This window comes from Streptopelia decaocto (genome assembly GCF_964273445.1).
Source record: "Streptopelia decaocto genome assembly, chromosome: 5".
NCBI classification, from domain to species: domain Eukaryota; kingdom Metazoa; phylum Chordata; class Aves; order Columbiformes; family Columbidae; genus Streptopelia; species Streptopelia decaocto.
Genome location: NC_138659.1, coordinates 68003140 through 68021938, shown reverse-complemented (window position 1 = coordinate 68021938; position 18799 = coordinate 68003140). Strand labels below are relative to the sequence as shown.

Sequence of the window (18799 nt, the reverse complement as noted above, 5' to 3'; positions counted from 1 at the left end):
CCACTAACTGGTTCCACCAGAAGTAGTGGCTACAAAAACCAAGACAAATTCAGACTCACCTGGAGGAATGGTTGTTGGGAAGCTGGTTGTGCTTATGCTTGTGGTGTCTGTAGAGGAGGAAGAGAAAGAAGCAAGTGAGGACATTGTGGATAAAAAGCATGGACAGTTTTTTTCCAGCCTTGGCGATGTTGGTGCCACCTGACACATAGGTGATGGAGAGCCTGGGGGTCTCTGCAGGATGGTCTTCTATGGTGGGCGCAAAGAAAAGCATGATCTTTGACTGTGCCGTCAAGACATGGCTAATTGCAGCCAACAAGGGCCGCTTTTGGAAAGTGTCCTGGTATTTAGGAAGGAGAAGCAACGGTACCTGAGCACAAGTTTTCAACAGAATGGACAGTGCTTTCAGCAGGATTATTAAAAATTCAATAGAAAGCCACTGGCTTTATTTCTTATATGCCTGTAAAATGTTATTAGAGTTTTAAATAGAGAAATACCTCATAATCTATCATGTATACATCTGATTACTTCATTCATTCAGGTAAAGCTCATCTGCCTACCAGTTTGAGCTAGCTTGTTTAGACATTTTGCAGTGAACAGTATGAAAATACTGATTTTAGAGATACATTTTTTATAAAGAAGTTTACTGAAGACTTTGCCACTAAGTGAGCAAATAAGTGTCGTAACTTGTGACCTGCAGTATTTAGACTTTGGAAATTAAAACACACACACTACACTTGTTATACTTTGCCTTTCTGCCAAATACATGTTTAGCTTGTTATTAAACACTAAGTCACCCAAAGCAAAACAAATCTAAGAAGATAACATCTCTGGATTTTTTCACCGTGTCCGATTTTTTGTTGTTGGACTAGAAGAGTCAAAGCAGTGTCCAAATTAAATTTGTCTCTATTTGTATGCATTTAACTGTCAGGGAGAAGATACAAAAATGCCCCTTGACTTATATCTTATTTGTTTTTTCAAATATCTATTTGGACATTTTTGAACCATACTCATTGGATTTTTGGGAAGTGAAACAGCAAACCTGGCAAAAAGTCAGAATGGGATTAGGAAATTAAAGCCGATCTGAACCAGTTTTATTTGCTTTCATTCAGGGTCTGTCATCCCTGTGAGAGCTGGACATGTAACTAAGCAGGTTGTGTCCTGCCTCCCACGTTAAAGGTGTCAAAAAGCCAACAGCCTGTGAAAATACAAATACAGCACTTGCTCTGAGCCAGGAAACAGAGGCAAGGGTGGGGAATGGAGCCAAGAGCAGAGAGAAGAACTGGAGCAGCAAGAGTGAGATGACTTATGGCCAGGCAAGCAGAGGACAGATGAAGAAAACTGGTTGAGGTGGATGATGGCAATATAAATCCTCACAGTCATGCTTAAATAACTCATTAAAAAATAATTGGCAATTTTTCTAGGATATACATAGAATTATTTAGCTCAAAGTCACCTAAGTCACTAAGGAGACAGAAAATAAGGATGTAATGAAAATGTCAATGACCAAAAAAAAATTTTAAGTTCACGTCTTTAATTATTTTTAGATGTCCCTCAATTATCCACAGTGCTAGAATATGAAAACCAACTTCTTGTTATATTTCATTAAATTAACAAGAATCGAATAATACAAGCAATATTAAAAATATAGCATGTACGCGTGCATATACTCTGGAATAAATATATATATATATTTTTTTTAATTTTTCTAAAAAAATTCTTCCATAATTCTTAGATCAAATTTCTGGAACTGGAAGAATGACTCATTCATAACATACTCACAGACACAGGTATCATAATGATAAAAGCTAAGACAAGCATTACCATGTGGTAGCAGAATGAACTCCACTACATGGTTTAAATAATTCTTATTCACTATCATGATTAGTTAATAATTTTAGTAGAAAATAACCCTGTGCTATCTCTTTCATCCAATTTCCCCTTTAAACTTTTGCCCAAACTGATAGCAGCATGAATATGATTTCTATTCACCGAACCAACAGAAAAAACCCCAAGCAGTCTTTTTAGATGTATTTTATGTGCCCTGGAACAAGCCTAAGTGCTTTACCTGATTTGACCTCCAGAACTGCTGGACCTAACAAGAGCAGCCATGTCAAAATCATAGTGGTACCCATCTCATCCAGTTCTGCTGATAGAAAGGACTGTCAGAATATATAATCTCTATTTCTGAAGGGGAGTGGCTCTATAGGTTTCTCTTTCTACAGGAGAATAAACCAACCACAGTCCTATGATCCGAAAGAAAAATATGTTTGATTTGTTATTCAAGATTTTGTAACTTCCTGGGTTTTGAAGAAGGATTATATCCCAAGACTGTAATTTTCCATTGCCTGAAAGGAAATATTTATGCCACTATAGGTTTCACAATCATCTTATTGCAGAAAGCAAATGAGCACCTATCCAAAGATACATTTTCATTCTGGATGATGAATCTCAGCATTTTTGTTTTACGGGAAGATTCCTTTGCAGGTCTGGGGAAGGTGGGGGAATATTGAAACTTAAACGTATTTCCTCCAACGAAGTAATAAAAGAGCTTCATATCTTGATTCCAACTCCCTGGGTAGCCAAGAATTCCTCACAGCTTTAGCATATTTCAAATAAAATGAGATGAGACCTGGTGGCCCTATTCAAGTATGACTGGTGGGTCTCTGAACATAACCCACCAGAACTGTGGTTGTTGAATGCAACGTGAAGATACCTGAGAGACAATTAATCGAGACAGTTGCATCCCATCAAATTTGCCAGCTCCACCACAACATCACTACCTTTGCTGTCAGCAGCAGAGCCAACAACAAGAAGGTTAAGGTAGACGGTGATGCAGTCACTTGATGGATGTAGGAGCCACTGGAGATGTGAGGAAAGGAGAGGAGGCAATCAGTGGTCCTGGGCTGAGATACCAGTCCAGGACCTTAGGGTAAAAGAGTTGGAGTGTCAGCAAGAGGAGTTGACTTGAGAGAGGTGTGAAATATCGCTTGCTACTTTCTTTGCTGAGAGCCACAGCTGTAAGTGCAGAGGAGCTCACACCATAATGTGTGTGATAACTTTGCCTCAACACATGGGTAATTTGCTCCAGATAATTAAGGAAACTGAGCAAAGACTTGTAAACAAATCACTGTGAGACATCTGAAGAACCCTGCAGCTGAAATCAACACCTCCAGCCCCAATAAGACCCTTTTGATACTCCCAAGTTCAGGTCCAAACTCTGTTCACAGAGAGATTGTTACATTTCAAGAAAGTGCCAGGAGAATCAGGGTCAGCTGATAACTTTTTGTGAAAACTGTGCAGAAAAATGGGTGGATTTTATGCATAGTTAAGTAAATTCCATAGGTTGCAACTTAGCTTTATTCTAAAATTTCCTTTGATCCTTTGAACCACAAAATGAGAAGAAAACAGGTTCAGATTTCTGTTAAGAATCTTTCTTGACATATTCCGTGTTTAATTTTGCATAGTGACAATTACAGCCATGTCATTCTTTGAAGAACAAATCCAAAGTTTTCCTACAACGTGAAATAATGCTTAATTGTCATTCATCATTTTCTTGCCAGGGTGGTTACTTTCCTGTGTTTCTGTGTTTTAACTACTTAATGAGAAAAGGCTGATGACCATCCTAACACTGAAGAGCCAGAATATTGTTCTTCATCTGATTCCAGCCTCTACAGGCATCATGGCTTGGCTGGCATCACCAGGAGTTAAAATTTGAGGCACAATATATATCATATACAGATTTATTGCCTCCAGGGATAGCCGTCAAGGATGAAGACCAAGGGAAAATGGCTTGAAGGTCTTTCCACAAAGGCCAGCATTATTGGAATGGAAGAAGGAAAACACAAGAGGCCAAAGATAATGTTGGAAGCTTTGAAAGTGAACACTGAGAAGGGTAAATATGTTTTTTTACACAAACAACCACATTTGCACATGAATAAGGAAATGTACGCAACACCTGGTATTCACTATTCATATTCTCCTGGATTTGACATCTTGGCAAGAAGTAGAGAAAATCCAGTATATTTGACTGACCAATCAAACACTGCAATCTGTGAAGCACAAGTAAGTGATGGATGGTGATTCTCCAAACTCTCGTAATAACTGAAAAGGATGGAGAGTAAGGAGAACAGGAAAGTGATTCCTGGATGGTTCAAGCAAAAAACAACAACAACAACAACAACAACAAAACAAAAAAACCAAACAAACCTGTCAAACTGTCCAGGTAAATGACCAACACTGGTTGATTAATTCTTCCCTACATCCTTCACTAATTAATTCTTTACCACAAACTTCAAAGATCTGGATATTTCTAGAGATTTTGTTTATCAGACAATCTCTGCAGAGTAGGAACAGGTAAATATTATATTTCAATTGATTAATTCATGCAAATACCATACAGCACATTTTTCATCCTTCCCTTTGGCTAGGTTATGTCTCTCGCAGTAATAAGTTCTGCTCTATACGGCTTCTTCTGGCAGCTTGAAGTGTTTCTCAGCACCTTAGTCTGTGACAGAAGCTCCACTGAACTATGAAAACACTTTCTTTTCTACCGACTGTTGTAAGGACACTTCTGCAGACATACCTGCTTTTGTGAAGTCCAAATGAAAACGATTGAAAGGACACAGAAGATTCATCAGCTTTCATCTGTGTCTATAAGGGAGTATCTAGAGTGGAATGAGGGTATCCGCAGATTTCTGGACAAAGAAACAATAGTCCATCCATGCATTAAGATGTAACTAGGCAACTTAGTCTAATTTGCTGAGTTCCTTGATGGCCTCTTGGGCTCTGTTGCATGTGTCATGTGAAGCAAGTCCTTGAATATCAATTTGCATTTGTTTAATGGTGAAGATCCAAGTGGATCAGAACTGTCTACTACTGAGAGTCAAATCCACTGGATTTAGCGGTGGAAGCTTTCCCGAGGGTGGCTGGGGCAGCGGGTGGGAAGGAAGGTTCTTGGCAAAGACACCATTCACCAGGCATATGTACTTTAGAGTATGACCCTTTCCTCATCACCAAATCCAGTTTTATCAAATCCTGCACTTTTACAATACTTGTGGATCAAGGAAGGTGACAGAAAACAAGGAGGATGATTCTGAGACACCAGCTACTTGACTCAGCTCTGAACAGTGTAAGCACGTTGCAGATTGAAGGCACCAACATCCTAGGTCTAGGATCTTTCTGCTGGTCTGATCACAATAATATTCAGAGACTAGGAGAAGTAGAAAAGGTGCCATCAAGATATGCCCTGAAAAATGGTGGGATAGTAACACCACAGCAGCAAAGCCACAGCAGGAGAGAAAACAGTAGGTGTGGAAACAAAAGAGGAGAAGGTCCTCTTCTAGAGAGACAGGAAAGCCCAGGTCCAGGCAAGTCTTCCTGGGCTGAAAAGGTCACTGGATTCCTCCAAGCCTGGACAACCTCTGGGCCACACAACAGGACTAGACAAAAGCCAGGTCAGCCTCCTGGATTTCTCTGCCCTTCAAAGGTGGCTTTAGACAGAGAGGAAGAGAAGACCCTCCTCAATCCTTATTCCTCATGTGTGGGCAACAAAATTCAATTTCTAGATTCTGTGGGCAATGCCAGTCCCTCCTGTATGGTCCATTCTCCACAGCATGGAGAGGTGATGAGATGTCTGCCTGGAGTCACCGGGAAAAGGCAGCTTGCATGAAGAAATGGTATAATACAAGCTGTAGTGATGATTCCTGTCAGAGCTGCCCACATCCTCCTTGTCAGGACACGATGTCACCCTAGAGTACAGCTCACCTTCCTCACACGTCACTGCGTTATCTCTGGCTCACCTCACACATAGTACATTATACTGTTCCAAATGAACCTTCCTCCTTCACCGCTGGCTAGAAAACAAGCAAATATGAAGAGGTGCATTTCTCAATCAAATAACAGTGACCTTTCCACCTGTACTAAGTGGTTTCTTCCAGGCAGGTTCTTTCTTTACTAATTTTTTAATTTTGATTTTGCGTGGGGATAAGAGACAGGTCACGCTTCCTTATGGCAACTTACATACATTCTCTCTTTCCCTCCCCATTATGGGTGTAGAAATGCGTAAGAAGATCTCAAGCATTGCTTGGCAAAGTCATTTCATCAGAAGCCACGTTCTCCAACCTGATGATACATTAGCTGGAAGTTCAGACACATACATTGCATATTTGCAAGTATGGAACAAATGTATTGCTCAAAAAAACATTTTATTTCCCTCTTTTTTTTAATGACACATTTACATAACAGATTTGATTATATCCGTCCTCTATACCAAAACTTATAAATGGCCTGCAATTTCTCAGAGAAACATGTAATTGTGAACAACCATACCCCCCAACAATAAGGAACGTTCTACAGGAGCAATTCCTTATGTGCAGTCCCTGTGTCTTTTTGCTTATGGATCTTCACTGAGATATTTTTAAGTGAAAAGTAACATTTTTCTTGGACTGCTTTCCAGGGTAACTCATGGTGCTACACAGCTGTTTTATCTGCATATCAGCAAGGGCAAAACAACTCAGTTCTTCTTTCTCAAGTCACCTAAATTAGTCTTCTCACACAAACACTCAGCTAGAAACTCAACTGAGATGCTCTGAAATGTCCCGCACTGAAGATGGCAGCTCATTTGAATGCTGGGATGGAAGAATCAGCCTTTCTTTAGACTTTAGGTATATTTGGACTTGAGGATTTTGAAGTCAGACTCCTTTGTAAGTTCAGTTCATGGTAACACTGGCTGTTATCTTGATGCAGCACATTCTTCAAACAAGATCTGGATGGTGGAATAGTCAGGTAAGAGTTACCCTCTACACAGATTGTAAAACCAAATAATGAAGCAGATGGCTGGTGAAAATATCCTTCTACCTGCAAGTGTTGGCTTGCCTCTCACATTATCTGGTATGGGATGGGTTCCTGCAGTTTACGCTTCAAAAGGAATCCTCCCACCATGAGAACAGCAGCTACCAGCACTACAATGGTCACAGCCAGAGGAACGTGGGAGCTGGCAGTGGGCGCTGGGCTCTGGGACTCCTCTTTCACCTGGATGTCAGAGGCCAGCTCTGTGTAAAAAAGAGAAAGAGAGAGGCTTATGTTTGTTTTCGCAGGCTGGTTCATCTCAAAGCCAATTAGGCAATGAGAACTTGAAGTAAAATGTTGCAATCTGGATCTGATCAGAAGCCAAACTGCTTTATCGCACATTTATTTCACAAATGGTTCTGTGGTTTGTGCCAAACAAGTAAAGATTATGGCAAGAAATAAAAGAGGAGCTAAGAATTTGCAATTATTACACTCTTAAGACCATAAGGTGCTGCTTTCTGATAGTGGAAACAGCAGATACTGGACACTGGAAAACAACATTTCCAAGGGGACCTACTGATTGGTTGCTAAAAAATCAGAGATGTCAACAAGGCACAGGGACCTTTGAAAAATTAACATAAATCCTGCAGGGAGATGAGTTTTATCTTATCCCTGTTCCCACAGAACCAAACCAATTGCCATTTGAAGTGTGCAGAACAAATATTGGATCTAAATTATGATAGAAGGCAAATAATTTTAAAACATCATATAACAAAATTATAAAAATTAATTTTTAAATTCCCTGTAAGAATTGTAATAGAGTTGTGAATAAATGAGCTGAGCCATATTGCAGAACTGGATTTTGTGTCTGAACTGACACAAACATACACATAATAATAAACACTTATTGAAGTTATTTAAACTTACCAACATTCCTGTTCTCAGCCTGAGCTTCTCGAAGCTGAACAGGTCCAATAACAACATTCATATTTTCCTGGGAAGAACCTGCATTCCTCTTGAACCGACTAATGCAGCCCTGATAGCAGCGGGAGGAGTAGTCGTGGTACCTGCACACCACCAGCTCACACTGCAGGTAAACTGATGGGTATTGGTTAACAAATGAAAAAGCGTTAAATGCAAACCGGGAAACACTGCTGTATGGTGAATAGTAAGAAGAGTAGGTGGGATCCTTAGGACACCTGGAAAGAGACAAAATTGACAGGTTATCTATTGTGAATAAAAACAGCATTACGCTATCTCTGTACAATATGCTTTGAGTTCAAATATAAAAATAGAAGATTAGAGTACAAGACAAAAGGACTTTTTAAAAGTGTTTTTAGTGAGAAGGGAAATTAAGAGACAAAAATAAGGGAAAGCGGCAGTGATTTCTACCACAATCATGTATACAGCACAGAAATTTCGTAGCTCAATTAAATTTGTGTAAACACAAATAACTGAAAAATAACCAGTGGTTCTGCTGGTTTCTGTGTTCCAGGTGAGGACCTGGTTTGCATTTCCAAACTGGTCTACCTGTTTGCAAAGAGGCTCCTGCAGGTTGTTGCAGAAGTAGAAAGGGCCCCTTTCTACTCTGGAAGGACAAAACTAATTCTAATAGACATCTATCTTGGGTCAATAAACCTGCTCTTTAGTCCTTCAATGTTTGCAGAGTACCTTGCTTGAGTGATCACAACACCTGTCAGATTTCCAGATGATTCACAGAGCAAGTTGCCAGATTAACTTTCCTGTCAATGAGGTTCACTTCCTGACAATTACTAGTTTTAGAAGTTACCTAACTTAGATCCTGGTCATTCTGGTTTAATTTAAGTACCCTGCAAAAATATCACAATAATTCACCCTCCACAGAATATCTCAAAGTTGTCATTAATTATGTTTGAATACATTGTGCTCATTTCCCTAACAAAGACCCCAAGGATTTTAAGTCCTCTCATTCTTAAGTTTATTTTATACTGCAGTGATATCTGAACACATATGAAATCTATAGATGGATATTACTGATTTTAGATTTTGTAAATATGTTTGTTTTTAATACAGAGCCCTTGACATCCCTACATTTAATGCATCTATTTCAGAAACAAATCGAGGCCGCAGTTTCTCCACTGCCTCCTTGAGTGAAATCTCCAGTGTTGACTGCAATCTCTGAATGGCATTTCTTTGACATAGATTTTATTCAGGCTTTGCCAAAATATCTTTCTTAGAAGTCTATTTGTATTGAGAATTGCAACCAATGTACGCTGACCCTAGATCACCTCTTTCATAAATGGAGCTCTTTCAGAACTATGCATAGAGATACTTTTAAAATAATTCATTGGAAATTTCTTACCCGCTTCTGATCAATTCATAGGCCAGTGTTCTAAAATCGCTAGGATCTGGCGATGCCACACATGTGTCCACAAACAGCACCAGATTCGGGTCAGAGCTGTGAAGAGAAGCTTGAAGGAACAAATTCTGATTCAGGTCAACATAGTATGGAAAGTCATGCACTGGCCACACAAAAGATGAGGAATTGTAGAATGTCAGGTTTACATCATATCTGCCATACTGGGTTTCAGTGACATTAACAGCATTACTGTTGTCATCAGCAATGTACACTGCTTGCACCCAGGTGTTCTGGAGCATTTTGCAGTTGATGAGCAAGCGAAGGTCCTTTTGCCTCTTGATGATGTAATCAGAAGCAAGTACTTTTATCACATTGGAGTAGGTGATGGTTTCACTGTCGACCTATTTGACACATTAGACAAGTAAACGGTTATCACAGGTAGTCATGTTCACAATCTGTACCACAAACTTCTGTATTTGCCAGGTCCTAGTATTAGTCAGTATTAGTCAGGAAGAACATGTCATACTCAAAAGTTCCAAACTTCCTGGATAGGTTTGTTCACTTAACTGTCTTCTGTACTTTTTTCTCTAAAGCATGTCCCTGAAACAGATACAGGGATTACCTAAACCACAGGAAGGATAATTAGGAATGCTTAACAAATATTTGCCTCCAGAAACACATGTTGCTTTTCTGTGTTTTGAATATCTGTGAGCTACAACACCCTTTGCAATTCATGACAATTTCCCAAGAGTCTATTCAATATCTATGCCCAGAGTTGGAGAGCTCTCCAAAATATGTTGACACCAACCTGTCTACGTGTACCACAGCCGTTGTATGGAACATTGAATATAACTTCAGTTGATGTAATTGTTGGTCTACAGTAAGAGTCAGACAAGCTGATGTTTGACACTGAGTAGCCCTGTGACTGGAGATAGTGTCTGTCTACAACTGCACGCATGTAGGCTGGTGAGCACACAAGGGCTAGGGAAGAAAATACGAATTATTAGTCATTTCAGGTACTTGATAAAGTTTGCATGTTACAACTTCAACAAATGCTATAGCTACTGCCACTTAGGGGAGAGGATTCATAAGCCAAACCACATAGTTTTACACCTTAGACATAGATACAAATAAGTAACTGTCTCTGACAAACTTCAGCTGACCTTAAGTTACTTTCCTACAAAAACATATAACTTACAATAGGCTTTTACTGAGACCTTGAGCATGTATCAGCACTCACACAAAAATGCTAAGAAATGGGAGTTTTTCCTGAATAAGAATCCAAAAGCTATTATGCACTCTGGCTTGCAGAAACATTACTTGGGTGGGAACGGATCCTGAAACCATCTCCATGATGGTTCACTGAGTCCATGGCATGAAAAGCAATGATCCCAGGGAATGTTAGGCCTTTGGTAGAGAGAGATATCTGATGCCAGGGGCCGACTGGCAACACACAGCCTCTTTAAAAGAAGTTACAAAGACAACATAGCCAAAGACAATGGCCATTGTTTGTGCCTGGGGAGGTTGTGAGTGCATGCTAGACAAACTTTCTCACTAGGGCTGCAGGCCAGTCCTGGAACAGGTCATACAGAGAAATTGTGGCTTGGAACATTTCTAGAGACTCAGCTGGACAAAGTCATCATGAACTTGATCTGGTGTTGGCAATAGCTCTGCTTGGAATAGTTGGGGTAGGAAGCCTCCAAAGGTCCTTTCTAACCAATATTTCTATGGTTCTATGAAAAACTGGCTGAAAAGGTAGAAAAAATATATATACATAATGATGTGATGAGAAGAAATAAGGATTTAGACTGGCCATTGTAGAAAACATCTAAAGGCAATTAATTTGCCTTGAAGATTTTTTAAAATAAATAAAATATCATCTGAAAGTGATTGGTCAATAACCGGTTATGAAATTAAAGTTGGAATATCAGCCATCTACAAGCTGTTCAACAACATTAAGAAATACTAGTTTGGAAAATAAAATCAAGGTGTAATTCTTCTGAGCAAAGACAGCATTACAAACTGAATAGAAACTTACTGATGTCCTGGTCTGCTAGAAAAGTGTGATACTCAGCATAAAACCCTCTACTGGAATAGCTGGAGTCGCTGTTAAATCTGACAGTCATAAAATTTGAAGATGATGTGTATGTGAGATAAGAACCAGAACAAATTCTTCCAAGCAGAGGAGAAGAATTGGGTGGCCCATCATAGATTTCAATATAGTCATTCTGGCATCCACCTTGCAACCTGAGGAAGAAACATGAATATATGGTAAAATGCATTTGGTAAACTTTGTTTTTTAAGTGTCAAACAAACAATCAATTAAGATAGTGCACTGACACAATTTCCATGTAGTATTTATAATTCCCTTATAAGCACTGGAAATGTGCTTGGCAACTGTGGGTTTAGTTGAGATTTGGGACCCATTTATTGCCCAAGCAGCAAGTGGTTTACTTACTCAACAAGTCCAAATGTGAGCATAATACGGAAATTATTCACTACTTGTATTTGCCACAAACACTCTGCATTATCTGGATAATTCCAAGGATAAAAAGGACTCTGAAACGTTCCAGAGGAATCAACAAGAAAGCCACCACAAATATATTTTCTCCCTAAAAAAAAAGAAAAAAAAGATGTGATTGACTTAGATTTAGATGTACTTCCCATCAAAGGAAAATACATTTTTTTGTGTGTCCAAGCCATAGCAACAGGAGAATAAATCTCCAGAGAAATCAAATGGTTGTGCTCTTCTCACTCAGGCTGCAGATATTATGATCTCTTGAGAAAACTCCTACTCTACCTTGCTATTAACATTTGGTAGCATTAACATGTAAGTGTATATGAGAGAATGAAAGAGGAGGTAGACCAAATAACATAAAATCTAAAGAAGAAAGGATTTCCCACAAAATCACCGTAGTCTGAAATCCACTCCCAGTGACAGAATCAGAAAGACACAGAGGAGCTGTATATAGGACTTAAACAGTTAGTACAATAATGATTTTTCAAAAAGCATTACATTGTGAAAATGATACAACACCAAATAACAAACTACCAATGAATACACCTCCAAAATGACGAATCCAAAAGGTGAAATAAGAAGACAAACCTGATGTTGGTGTAGCGGTAAGAGTGGTCATGTGTGTGTCATCTATAGAGGAGGAAGAGAAAGAATCAAGTGAGGAACTCGTGTATGCAAAAGCATGGACAGCTTTTCTCCCAGTCATGGGGATATTCATGCCACCCAGACACATGAGTGACAGAGAGCTTGGGGATCTCTGCAGGGCGGTCTTCCATGGTGGACACAAAAATCCCACAATTGATGGTGTGACACACAAACAGGTAGCAGCAAAAGTAGTGGCTACAAAAAAAAAGACAAATTCAGACTCACCTGGAGGAATAGTCGTTGGGAAGCTGGTTGTGCTTATGCTTGTGGCATCTGTAGAGGAGGAAGAGAAAGAAGCAAGTGAGGACATTGTGGATGAAAAGCATGGACAGATTTTTTCCCAGCCCTGGCGTTGTTGGTGCCACCTTGACACATAGGTGATGGAAAGCTTGGGGGTCTCTCCAGGGGGGCCTTTCATGGTGGGTGCAAAGAAAAGCATGATCTTTGACTGTGCCTCCAAGACATGGCTAATTGCAGCCAACAAGGGCCACTTTGGAAAGTGTCCTGGTATTTAGGAAGGAGAAGCAACGGTACCTGAGCACACAACACCAGCATCTTCATGGTGGCCACAGTTGTGGACACCCCAGCCACGGTGGCTGCACTGGAAGAGGGAGGACTCATTCCCTCTGCACTGCACATCATCCAGGTAGATGGTGCCACTGCCTTGTCCAAAGTAGGCGTTTGAGGGTGCAGAAACAGCAGAGCCGCATCCCAGTTGCCTGCACACGACCTGGGCATCGTTCAGGTCCCAGCTGTCATCACAGACAGTGCCTGTGCCCGTGTAGGTGTTAATCTGTACGCGTCCCTCACACGGGTTCCTGCCGTTCACCAGGCTCAGGGTTGCACCTTGGAAAGGAGGAGACAGGGAACACATGAGAAAATCTTCTAGCAGTCCAGCACCTTCTCTCACTGGGGCGTTGGCAATGTTCTAGGAGTTCCAGGCCAGCAGGACTGCCACCCTGTGTTATACTAGGCTGTGTATTTCCCTGGGTCTGCTCTCCCATGGAGAAGACCAAGACCCAGCACGTGAGCCACTAACTGGTTCCACCAAAAGTAGTGGCTACAAAAACCAAGACAAATTCAGACTCACCTGGAGGAATGGTTGTTGGGAAGCTGGTTGTGCTTATGCTTGTGGCATCTGTAGAGGAGGAAGAGAAAGAAGCAAGTGAGGACATTGTGGATGAAAAGCATGGACAGATTTTTTCCCAGCCCTGGCGTTGTTGGTGCCACCTTGACACATAGGTGATGGAAAGCTTGGGGGTCTCTCCAGGGGGGCCTTTCATGGTGGGTGCAAAGAAAAGCATGATCTTTGACTGTGCCTCCAAGACATGGCTAATTGCAGCCAACAAGGGCCACTTTGGAAAGTGTCCTGGTATTTAGGAAGGAGAAGCAACGGTACCTGAGCACACAACACCAGCATCTTCATGGTGGCCACAGTTGTGGACACCCCAGCCACGGTGGCTGCACTGGAAGAGGGAGGACTCATTCCCTCTGCACTGCACATCATCCAGGTAGATGGTGCCACTGCCTTGTCCAAAGTAGGCGTTTGAGGGTGCAGAAACAGCAGAGCCGCATCCCAGTTGCCTGCACACGACCTGGGCATCGTTCAGGTCCCAGCTGTCATCACAGACAGTGCCTGTGCCCGTGTAGGTGTTAATCTGTACGCGTCCCTCACACGGGTTCCTGCCGTTCACCAGGCTCAGGGCTGCACCTTGGAAAGGAGGAGACAGGGAACACATGAGAAAATCTTCTAGCAGTCCAGCACCTTCTCTCACTGGGGCGTTGGCAATGTTCTAGGAGTTCCAGGCCAGCAGGACTGCCACCCTGTGTTATACTAGGCTGTGTATTTCCCTGGGTCTGCTCTCCCATGGAGAAGACCAAGACCCAGCACGTGAGCCACTAACTGGTTCCACCAAAAGTAGTGGCTACAAAACCAAGACAAATTCAGACTCACCTGGAGGAATGGTTGTTGGGAAGCTGGTTGTGCTTATGCTTGTGGCATCTGTAGAGGAGGAAGAGAAAGAAGCAAGTGAGGACATTGTGGATGAAAAGCATGGACAGATTTTTTCCCAGCCCTGGCGTTGTTGGTGCCACCTTGACACATAGGTGATGGAAAGCTTGGGGGTCTGCGCAGAATGGTCTTCCATGGTAGACACAAAGAAAAGCATGATCTTTGACTGTGCCTCCAAGACATGGCTAATTGCAGCCAACAAGGGCCACTTTGGAAAGTGTCCTGGTATTTAGGAAGGAGAAGCAACGGTACCTGAGCACACAACACCAGCATCTTCATGGTGGCCACAGTTGTGGACACCCCAGCCACGGTGGCTGCACTGGAAGAGGGAGGACTCATTCCCTCTGCACTGCACATCATCCAGGTAGATGGTACCACTGCCTTGTCCAAAGTAGGCGTTTGAGGGTGCAGAAACAGCAGAGCCGCATCCCAGTTGCCTGCACACGACCTGGGCATCGTTCAGGTCCCAGCTGTCATCACAGACAGTGCCCGTGCCCGTGTAGGTGTTAATCTGTACGCGTCCCTCACACGGGTTCCTGCCGTTCACCAGGCTCAGGGTTGCACCTTGGAAAGGAGGAGACAGGGAACACATGAGAAAATCTTCTAGCAGTCCAGCACCTTCTCTCACTGGGGCGTTGGCAATGTTCTAGGAGTTCCAGGCCAGCAGGACTGCCACCCTGTGTTATACTAGGCTGTGTATTTCCCTGGGTCTGCTCTCCCATGGAGAAGACCAAGACCCAGCACGTGAGCCACTAACTGGTTCCACCAAAAGTAGTGGCTACAAAAACCAAGACAAATTCAGACTCACCTGGAGGAATGGTTGTTGGGAAGCTGGTTGTGCTTATGCTTGTGGCATCTGTAGAGGAGGAAGAGAAAGAAGCAAGTGAGGACATTGTGGATGAAAAGCATGGACAGATTTTTTCCCAGCCCTGGCGTTGTTGGTGCCACCTTGACACATAGGTGATGGAAAGCTTGGGGGTCTCTCCAGGGGGGCCTTTCATGGTGGGTGCAAAGAAAAGCATGATCTTTGACTGTGCCTCCAAGACATGGCTAATTGCAGCCAACAAGGGCCACTTTGGAAAGTGTCCTGGTATTTAGGAAGGAGAAGCAACGGTACCTGAGCACACAACACCAGCATCTTCATGGTGGCCACAGTTGTGGACACCCCAGCCACGGTGGCTGCACTGGAAGAGGGAGGACTCATTCCCTCTGCACTGCACATCATCCAGGTAGATGGTGCCGGTGCCTTGTCCAAAGTAGGCGTTTGAGGGTGCAGAAACAGCAGAGCCGCATCCCAGTTGCCTGCACACGACCTGGGCATCGTTCAGGTCCCAGCTGTCATCACAGACAGTGCCCGTGCCCGTGTAGGTGTTAATCTGTACGCGTCCCTCACACGGGTTCCTGCCGTTCACCAGGCTCAGGGTTGCACCTTGGAAAGGAGGAGACAGGGAACACATGAGAAAATCTTCTAGCAGTCCAGCACCTTCTCTCACTGGGGCGTTGGCAATGTTCTAGGAGTTCCAGGCCAGCAGGACTGCTACCCTGTGTTATACTAGGCTGTGTATTTCCCTGGGTCTGCTCTCCCATGGAGAAGACCAAGACCCAGCACGTGAGCCACTAACTGGTTCCACCAAAAGTAGTGGCTACAAAAACCAAGACAAATTCAGACTCACCTGGAGGAATGGTTGTTGGGAAGCTGGTTGTGCTTATGCTTGTGGCATCTGTAGGGGAGGAAGAGAAAGAAGCAAGTGAGGGCATTGTGGATGAAAAGCATGGACAGATTTTTTTCCAGCCCTGGCGTTGTTGGTGCCACCTTGACACATAGGTGATGGAAAGCTTGGGGGTCTGCGCAGAATGGTCTTCCATGGTAGACACAAAGAAAAGCATGATCTTTGACTGTGCCTCCAAGACATGGCTAATTGCAGCCAACAAGGGCCACTTTGGAAAGTGTCCTGGTATTTAGGAAGGAGAAGCAACGGTACCTGAGCACACAACACCAGCATCTTCATGGTGGCCACAGTTGTGGACACCCCAGCCACGGTGGCTGCACTGGAAGAGGGAGGACTCATTCCCTCTGCACTGCACATCATCCAGGTAGATGGTACCACTGCCTTGTCCAAAGTAGGCGTTTGAGGGTGCAGAAACAGCAGAGCCGCATCCCAGTTGCCTGCACACGACCTGGGCATCGTTCAGGTCCCAGCTGTCATCACAGACAGTGCCCGTGCCCGTGTAGGTGTTAATCTGTACGCGTCCCTCACACGGGTTCCTGCCGTTCACCAGGCTCAGGGTTGCACCTTGGAAAGGAGGAGACAGGGAACACATGAGAAAATCTTCTAGCAGTCCAGCACCTTCTCTCACTGGGGCGTTGGCAATGTTCTAGGAGTTCCAGGCCAGCAGGACTGCCACCCTGTGTTATACTAGGCTGTGTATTTCCCTGGGTCTGACCTCCCATGGAGAAGACCAAGACCCAGCATGTGAGCCACTAACTGGTTCCACCAAAATAGTGGCTACAAAAACCAAGACAAATTCAGACTCACCTGGAGGAATGGTTGTTGGGAAGCTGGTTGTGCTTATGCTTGTGGCATCTGTAGAGGAGGAAGAGAAAGAAGCAAGTGAGGACATTGTGGATGAAAAGCCATGGACAGGTTTTTTCCCAGCCCTGGCGTTGTTGGTGCCACCTTGACACATAGGTGATGGAGAGCCTGGGGGTCTGTCCAGGGGAGTCTTTCATGGTGGGTGCAATGAACAACACAATCTCTGATCGTTTCAGCGACAAACTGTTCCCAGCAAAAGTAGTGGGCATAAAGAAAAAAAAAAACCAACAAGAAAATTCAGACCCACCTGGCGTAGTCATTGGTGGAGTGGTAACAGTTGTCGTGCTTGTGACACCTGTAGATCAGGAAGAGAAAGAAGCAAGTGAGAAGCTTGTGGATGAAGGAACATGGACAGGTTTTCTCCCAGCCCTGGGGATATTCGTGCCAGTCTGTCATATGCGAGATGGAGAGCTTGCAGGTCTCTGCAGGATGGCCTTCTATGGTGGGCTCAAAGAAAAACACAACCTTTGAATGTGCCTCCAAGACATAATTAATTGTGGCCAAGAAGGGCCGCTTTTGGAAAGTATCCCAGTATTTAGGAGGGAGAAGCAACGGTACCTGAGCACACAACACCAGCATCTTCATGGTGGCCACAGTTGTGGACACCCCAGCCACGGTGGCTGCACTGGAAGAGGGAGGACTCATTCCCTCTGCACTGCACATCATCCAGGTAGATGGTGCCGGTGCCTTGTCCAAAGTAGGCGTTTGAGGGTGCAGTAACAGCAGAGCCGCATCCCAGCTGCCTGCACACGACCTGGGCATCGTTCAGGTCCCAGCTGTCATCACAGACAGTGCCCGTGCCCGCGTAGTAGTCAATCTCTACACGTCCCTCACACCGGTTCCTGCCATTTACCAGGCTCAGGGTTGCACCTTGGAAAGGAGGAGACAGGGAACACATGAGAGAGTCTTCTAGCAGTCCAGCACCTTCTCTCACTGGGGCGTTGGCAATGTTCTAGGAGTTCCAGGCCAGCAGGACTGCCACCCTGTGTTATACTAGGCTGTGTATTTCCCTGGGTCTGCTCTCCCATGGAGAAGACCAAGACCCAGCATGTGAGCCACTAACTGGTGCCATCAAAAGAGCAGTAGCTAAAAAAACTGTGAGAAATTCAGACCCACCTGGAAGATCGGTCTCCACTAAGGCCTTTTCCGCTGCATTTATTTCTTCTGGTGTAAGTAGTGGTGGGGGAACAGCTTTCACGCTTGTGGCATCTGTAGCGGAGGAAGAGAAAGAATCAAGTGAGGATCTTGTGTACGAAGGAGCATGGACAGGTTTTCTCCCAGCCATGGGGATATTCCTACCACCCAGACACATGGATAGTGGAGAGCTTGGGGTTCTCTGCAAAGTATTTGTCTATGGTGGGAGGAAAGAAAAACACAGTCTTTGAACACATCTCCAAAACCTTTTGTCTTCAGGCAATGAAGTGCTTATTTCTTGGTTGCCTAGACATGTTGTACATGTCCCATCCCTGGAAACATTCATGGACAGGTTAGACAGTGCTCTGAGACATCCTCTAGCTGAAAATAACACTCCTCATTACAGGAGGGTTGCACCAGACGTCCTCTAAAGGTCCTTTCCAACCCAAACCATTCTCTGATTCCATGATTCTATGAGTCTTGTGTTAAACGGCTGCTTTTAGTGAGTGACTAAATTGGACAATGCAAGTGATAAACAAACGCAGGTGAGCTATGGTTTCCCTGGAGAGGTGCATCTTTTGGGACCTGGTGCAATCCACCTTGGAGCTTTGCTGTCTTTGGGTTTTCATGGCAGAAGCCCGATAGCACCAAGGGCACAACTGGCAGACCAGTGCCCTGCCCTGGGCATGTGGTGCATAGCGCCGTGCTCCTAGACTTGCTAGACTTGTCTGTCTTACCACTCTTAGGATTATGAATATCAAGGGGCAGAACCT

General features: G+C 43.6%; 1 protein-coding gene across 1 annotated transcript in view; it reads right to left on the bottom strand.

The window, feature by feature from the left end:
- The window catches only part of DMBT1 (deleted in malignant brain tumors 1), a gene marked incomplete at both ends in the record, with an annotated part of 49455 nt that extends 49311 nt beyond the window's left edge, over positions 1–144 (bottom strand). Inside the window, one exon of the mRNA XM_082054207.1 lies at positions 60–144. Coding sequence (XP_081910333.1) covers positions 60–144 — 85 coding nt within the window. The remainder of the gene's footprint in view (positions 1–59) is intronic.
- Between the last annotated feature and the right edge of the window lie 18655 nt (positions 145–18799).